The 7,209-nt window shown below is 34.7% G+C and overlaps 1 protein-coding gene across 1 annotated transcript; it reads right to left on the reverse strand.

Annotated features, from left to right (window-relative positions):
* Positions 1 to 1,612: 1,612 nt before the first annotated feature.
* LOC146900218 (cathecol O-methyltransferase 1-like) lies at positions 1,613 to 6,561 on the reverse strand. Its single transcript, XM_085735563.1, has 4 exons — positions 6,118 to 6,561; positions 4,704 to 5,014; positions 4,423 to 4,497; positions 1,613 to 1,985 (listed from the first exon to the last, which is right to left on the reverse strand). Exons 1-4 carry the CDS (start codon positions 6,546 to 6,548, stop codon positions 1,690 to 1,692), a joined length of 1,113 nt encoding a protein of 370 aa, XP_085591689.1. The 5' UTR covers positions 6,549 to 6,561; the 3' UTR covers positions 1,613 to 1,689.
* Positions 6,562 to 7,209: the final 648 nt, after the last annotated feature.

A 7,209-nucleotide genomic window follows, 5' to 3' on the forward strand; every position in this document is an offset into this window, starting at 1 on the left:
AGTTCGATATGAAAGACTTGGGACCAGCAAACAAGATTTAAGGGATGCAAATTCACCGAGACAGAAAAGACAGGAAGATTTAGCTTTCTCAAAAGAATTATCTAAGGAAAGTCTTGCGGCACTTCAGCATGCAAGATTGTAAGCCAATCTCCACCCCACTTCCTGTGAATTTTAAATTATCCTCAGGTATAAGTCCTAGCAATGAAGCGGAGAGGATGGAAATGTCTCGAGTACCATATGCATCGGCGGTGGGAAGCCTTATGTATGCCATGATATGTACAAGACCAGACATTGCACAAGCAATGGGAGTGGTTAGTCGGTTTATGGAGGATCCGGGTAAAGAGCATTGGAATGCTGTTAAGAGAATCATGAGGTACATTAAAGGAACCTCAGATGTCGCGGTATGTTTCGGAGGATCAGAGTTAACTGTCAGGGGTTATGTTGATTCAGATTTTTCAGGTGATCATGATAAAAGGAAATCTACTACTGGTTATGTGTTCACGCTTGCTGGAGGAGTAGTAAGTTGGTTGTCCAAGTTACAAACGGTTGTAGCTCTGTCAGGAAGCTATTTGGATGCAAAGGTTAATGGAGGAACTCAGGCACAAACAGGAGAAAATTACTGTGTATTGTGACAGTCAGAGTGCCTTGCACATTGCAAGGAATCCAGCTTTTCATTCAAGGACAAAGCACATTGGCGTTCAATATCATTTTGTCCGAGAAGTAGTGGAGGAGGGGAGTGTGGATATGAAAAAGGTTCACACCAATGATAACCTAGCAGATGTAATAACAAAGCCGATCAAAGCTGATAAGTTTGTTTGGTGTCGATCCTCGTATGGCCTATTGGAAACGTAGCAACTGGAGTTGGCAAGGTAGAGAGATTTTGAATGCTCACAAAAGTGACTTTAAGTGGGAGATTGTGAACACAAGAAAATGGGTAAAGCACACTTTTGTTTAATTGTTTTTCACATGGCAGTAAAAGGTGTTTGACAAAAGGGATTAGCATTTACCATTCAGATTTTCGATGCATATATTTTCAACTTAAATTGGTTGGCTATTGTGCTTATGTCTATGGTCATAAATTGGAGTGGTTGAGGCAATGGCTTTGCAATCCTATAAATAGCTTGCCCGTGAATCATTTCCATTCATCCCAAATCAGTAACAACACAAAAACAAGTAAAGCTTGTTTAGAGTAGAGAGAGGAAAAATATAGAGAGGAAAAATAGTTTCTCCTCTGAGGTTTCTCCTAGTTTGTGTTAGTTAGTATTCTCTTATTTATAAGAGAGAGTGGTAACTGTACTCTCCTTGTATTTATAGAGAGGTCCTGTAATTTCTTACACTTAGTGAAAGTTCTCTACTCTTGCCCCGTGGTTTTTTGCCCTTATTCGTTGAGGGGTTTCCACGTAAATATTGTGTGTTCAGTTCTCTCTTATTTTAACTGCGTGATAATATTTTGTTACTCTGGTACCCTACATCATTGTGCTTTTACTATGTGTATTTTGAAAGTATTTATCTATAACCAAATTTCATTAGTTCAACCAATTCACAAAGAAAATACATAATAGTCACAGTTTTTTTATTAAAATTTTCATAAATTATCATATATATTATTGGATTTTTCAACCATAAGCAACACGTATGGAATTTATTGTAGCAGTAGTAGAAAAAGAAAATAGCATGAGCACATGCTCTTTACTTAAAGAACTCCATAACCCATAAGTTGCAAACGCAACATTCATATTTGACGCCTATAAATCCAACTCTTGTTGCCAAATCAAGAAATTCTTGCTTAGCTCTCTCTTTTCCTCCAGGGTTTTGAGTCATCATCAGAACATCTAATTGGGAGGTAGACTTCGAAGCATAATCATTCGCAGGAACAATGGAAATATGTGCCTCTAAAACAACCATCTTTCCATCATCAGGGATAGCATCATAACAATTCTTCAAAAACTTTAAGCAGAGCTCATCACTCCAATCATGGAGTATGTGTAACACCCCGTTTTCCCCAACATTAAAAATTTCATTTAAAATCAGAGTATTTTGATCACAACGGAATGTCACATACTTCATTTAAATCATAAAATGGATAATAATAATTATCCTTCAAATTCAACATCATGAAAAATCTTAAACTATTGCAGCGGAAAATAGTTCAACATAATAGAAATCTTGGCACACAGGCCTTATTGGAAATTCTCATAATTAGTTCATAAAAGAAACACGTAAGGAATAGAACTAAAAGCAAGCCCCCATCCCGTTACGTATCAGAGCACCTAGACACCAACTGAGAGTCCACTCATGAACGCCTCTAATCTTTATTACCTGCACATTACCCACGGTCGAGGCAACATATACGCAGAAGGGGTGAGATTTCATAATCAATACATTAAGCATATAATCCAATAAAATGCATTTAACAACTTAAACATTAATAACATATCAACAATTAACAATTAGCATATTTTTCATTACATAACAAATACAATCATCAAATACCATTACTAATTTTCATCACAAATCATAATCAACTTAACACTCAACTTGACGACACAACTCATCCTTGACCATGCAACTCTATCAACTCAACAACAACCTAACAACACGACTCATCTTTGACCATGCAACTCTATCAACTCGACAACAACTCGACAACTTAAACATCATGAACTTCTTGATATGCAAATGCATGTGGTACCAATCAGCAACAAAATGAGCATAATAGGCTCTTCAACGTGTGAGCACAAAGGCTGCCGGGCCTAAAGCCCCCAACTTTAATGAGCACAAAGGCTGCCGGGCCTAAAGCCCCCAACTTTAATGAGCACAAAGGCTGCCGGGCCTAAAGCCCCCAACTTTAATGAGCACAAAGGCTTCCGGGCCTAAAGCCCCCAACTTTAATGAGTATGCAATGAACTCAACTTCCAACAACTTAGACAACGACGTGTACAACTCATACGACTCATAATCACGGACGACTTCTTAAATTCCAACAACATAGACCGACTCATGCAACCTCAAGACACTAACAGTCGACAACAGAAAACAGCAGCAACATACAACAATTAACAACGCTTGAATGTGTTAACATTCACATAAAGAATTAATTAAATCAATATGAATATCATAAAACATCATTATAGCATTCATGCAGCAACACTTCTAGTTTCAGTCACCATAACAGACTTCTGGAGCTTATGAAAGCATCCTAAACAGCTCTCTAACTTACTTCTAAGGTCATCTCAAGACTACACGTGCGAAAGGATCGCATCGGGACAATTTTGGGCAACTAACAGCCTAACTCGCAGTGGCGAGTAACTTCACTCGCAATGGCGAGCAAAGTGTGCATTCTGGGTTCCTACGTATTTACTCGCAGTGGCGAGTTATTCTGCTCGCAGTTGCGGGCTCACAGGTCACTCGCAGTTGCGAGTTACATTGCTCGCAGTTGCGAGTTCTGGGTTCTAGCTCGCAGTTGCGAGTGTTCTTGCTCGCAGGTGCGAGCGATGAATGTCAGTACGGCCAGAAACCTAAAAATTCCAACTTTTCACTTAATCTCCTAATTCTAACCTCAATTCAACATCTAATTATCATCTTATGGTATATCTGAGTTCTGTACACTAATTTAGCATCAATCTAACATATGTTCATGGTTCAATCATCAAAATTGTTCTTAAACCTAATTCTCAATTCTCACCAAAACTTAACCTGATCATGCTAAATTCATCCTATAGAATCATACTCTTAATAATATTGAAAATTAGTCTCACCCTTACCTGGTTATGATGAAATCGCAGCTCTCCCTCTAGTTCTCCTCTTTTCTGACTTTTCTCCCTTTTCTCCAAAAGCGTTTCACGTAAAAACGTTTCTAACTTATGTTTGCCCTATTTATCTTTTCGTATTACTCTTCTCACCTCTAAACTTACTCTTTACACATCACAGCCCAATTCTAATATTTTTATTTTATTTCTCATATCTTATTTTATTTAATAATAAAATAAGTCACACCAACATAACAACTTCACAACATCAATATACTTCACGTCATTCTAGAAAATCACATAATTTATCTATAAATCATGCAAACATATTTAAATTCTTAAATCATATATATATAAATAAATATATAAATCCTCATTAAATTAAGTAAATAATTAAGACGGGCGTTACAGTATGCACTACAAAATTTAGTCAACATACATAGATTTATGTTATTTGAACATAAAAAATTAATATTATTGGACTTTGATGCTTCATAAAAAATAAAAAATAAAAACACATATAACTGCTTCTTAGATATAGGAGAGAAAAAAAAGTCAAATTGAATCTGAAATCCAAGTCATATTCTCTAGTTATCCATTATACCAAAAACAACAATTCAAATTCTAAGTAATATATATATATATATATATATATATATATATATATATATATATTTACTCACCTTCATAAAGATGGCATCTCCTTTAGGCACACTTTCAAACATATCTCCGCCAATGTGTTCAACTCCTACCAACATTAAATAGTTTTTTCAATTAGAGATTTTTTTTTCTGTTGGAACTCCCATACCCTAAAATTTCATTCGATATGGCATCCAACATCTAATCATTTGACACCACATTACTTTTTTATATGAAAGTATTTTAAGTGAATTTAAATTTTAGATAAAATAAATATTTCTTTGAGAATGATAAATAACATTTTAAAGGTCATACCAGGGTACGAAGGGGCATTTTGAATGACATGAGGCAAGTCGAAATTGATACCATATATATCAGGGTGTTTTGAAGTGATCAAGTTAATGCTAACCCCAAGACCACCTCCAACATCAACGAGCCTTTTTATGCCCTTGAAACCATTGTAGCTCTCAAGAAACTTGTTCATAACTATTTTGGTATAACTGATCATGGCTGTATTGAAAATTTGGTTGAACCTTGAGTCCAAGCTTGGATAATCAAAGGCATGTGTGCCATGAACCATGTTGAATGGAACACCCCCTTCTCGAATTGCATTCTTAAGCTCGGACCTAAGAATGATGAAACAATTATGTATTTTATTACTATCCTAATAAATGAAGAAACTGGCTGTTGATATTGAAAAAGTCTCTATTGGAAGGCTTATCTAGCAAAAAAAAAAAAATCATGTTGCAATGTTGGAGCAACTATTTTATAAACAACTAACAAAGTTTGAAACATCAATAGGAATTTTCTATGATCCCTGGACTAATTGAAAGGTTGTTCATATTCAAAAAAAAAAAAAATAGGGAGGTTATTCATATTCAATATTTTAAGGGGAGGTTGTTCATATTCAATTATTTCTCTGGTACAATTTTATTGGGATTTAAAAATATAATTTCATAAAAAATACCATTTTTGATAGTCAAAAAGAAAAATATGTGGCTAAATATTATAGGCAAAGTGGATAAACACCCTCACTTTTGTTTAAGGGAGGAGAGAAGGGAGAATGGAGCAAATGGAGGTGTAAAGACAAAAAAGAAACAAGGATCGACAATCTAGAGAAATCTAATGTGATATATCTTTTAACAACAAAATACCCGTGTCCGTCAATATATGCTTTAGAAGACAATTAGCATTCAGACGGAATAATATTTTTTTATGAAATTTTGATTTTGATTAAAATTATATTTATAGATAATAAATAGTTTGCACTTTCATATTGTATCAAACTATACCTATTTTTTTCAATGATATTAACAATGTAACAACTATAATATAAATTCTTATCTTTTTATATGACGTCAGTAAAATAGCATTTTGATAGTGAAATTTGTTTAAAGATATAATTAAAAGTGAAAAAGTTAACCTAAAATCATGTATTATCTTCATGTATAGCATAGATACATCAAAGTTCTTTAATAAACCCCAACCGTCCTAAGTACTAATATTTTGTTTTATTTTTAATTTGATAACTACGTAATAATCTCTCAATCCAATCAATGAGTAGTATTTATTGGGGTTCTTAGTATATCTCCTTCTGGTCATATTTTTTTATTCATATGATGAAACTTGATATATTACTTAAATGATTCTAAATCCAATTTCAATTGAGCCAACGTGAGGTTAATACAAGTCGATAATAATAATAATAATGAGAAGGAGATGAACTAACCAGCTAGCCAAGAAAACATTATTTTGAACCAAAGCCAACAAGGGTCCTAATGAAACACCATCAGAATTAGGAGCAAAAAACCTAGCAACAGGAGCCATACTATAAAGTCTATGAAATGATCCAAGCTTTTGTTCATCTTGAACCACCAAACACTTTAACACATCATGTGAGGCAAGAAGAGCAAGAATGCGATCCAACATTTTGGGAGCATCAAGATTGTTGCAGGAAAGACGGGACGCAATCTCATCTGCAGAGAGTTGAGCATCTCTACCAGCTTTTTGCAACACATCAAATACACCAAGCTCAGTTGCAGATTGGAGTGCCATTGGTAGCACCATAGAGTTGCAAAGCTGTATAGCATATAAGAAACTTTCTTCATCTTCTTGTTCTTCTTTCACATTATCTTCTTTCACTTTAAAAAGGTTGGCCATCTCAACTCGAAAACCCTAACATAAACCAACTCTCTACGGAAACTCCAATATATATATAATAGACATTGATGTTCCTAACTACCTGATGCGTGTGGTGAGAAACGTTTTTCATCTTTTAATTCTATTCCTTAATTCTTTAATTTCTTTAACCTCACCCAACTAACCCTATACTACACATTAAAAAGGTTGGTCATCTCTGAATTTGGAAATCCAAGTACCCTATACGGAAACTGCTATTAATAATGCTTCCATGTCCTAACTCAGTGGGAGTTAGGTGAGCGTAACTTGTAATAGATTTTAGGTAGTTTATTGGGGTGCTATTTAGAGGGTACTATCAAATAAGTGGTTTACTTGTGGACCACTTTCATGTACTGATTTTGCTGGAAATCGTTAGGTGATGACGTTGAATGAATTTCGTGGAAGGTATTTTCGTTAGCAACAACCTTCTTTTTCAGGCGAATGAAGGTGGCCAGTCTACAAGTGTTAGCGCAACACGCATAACTTGTATTACAAGCAATCTAATTGAATGAAAACTAAGGAGAAGATGGTGAAATCAGAGAATAATGCTGAAATGAGAGAATTTTTTTTTTAAGTGTATTCATTGATTGATGAACTGTATGTGTACAACTTTATTTATAAAGATAGCTTGATGGTTAAGAAA

The sequence above is a fragment of the Medicago sativa genome, chromosome 8 (assembly GCF_051527215.1).
Source record: "Medicago sativa cultivar Bolivia chromosome 8, Bolivia_mono, whole genome shotgun sequence".
In the NCBI taxonomy this organism is placed as follows: domain Eukaryota; kingdom Viridiplantae; phylum Streptophyta; class Magnoliopsida; order Fabales; family Fabaceae; genus Medicago; species Medicago sativa.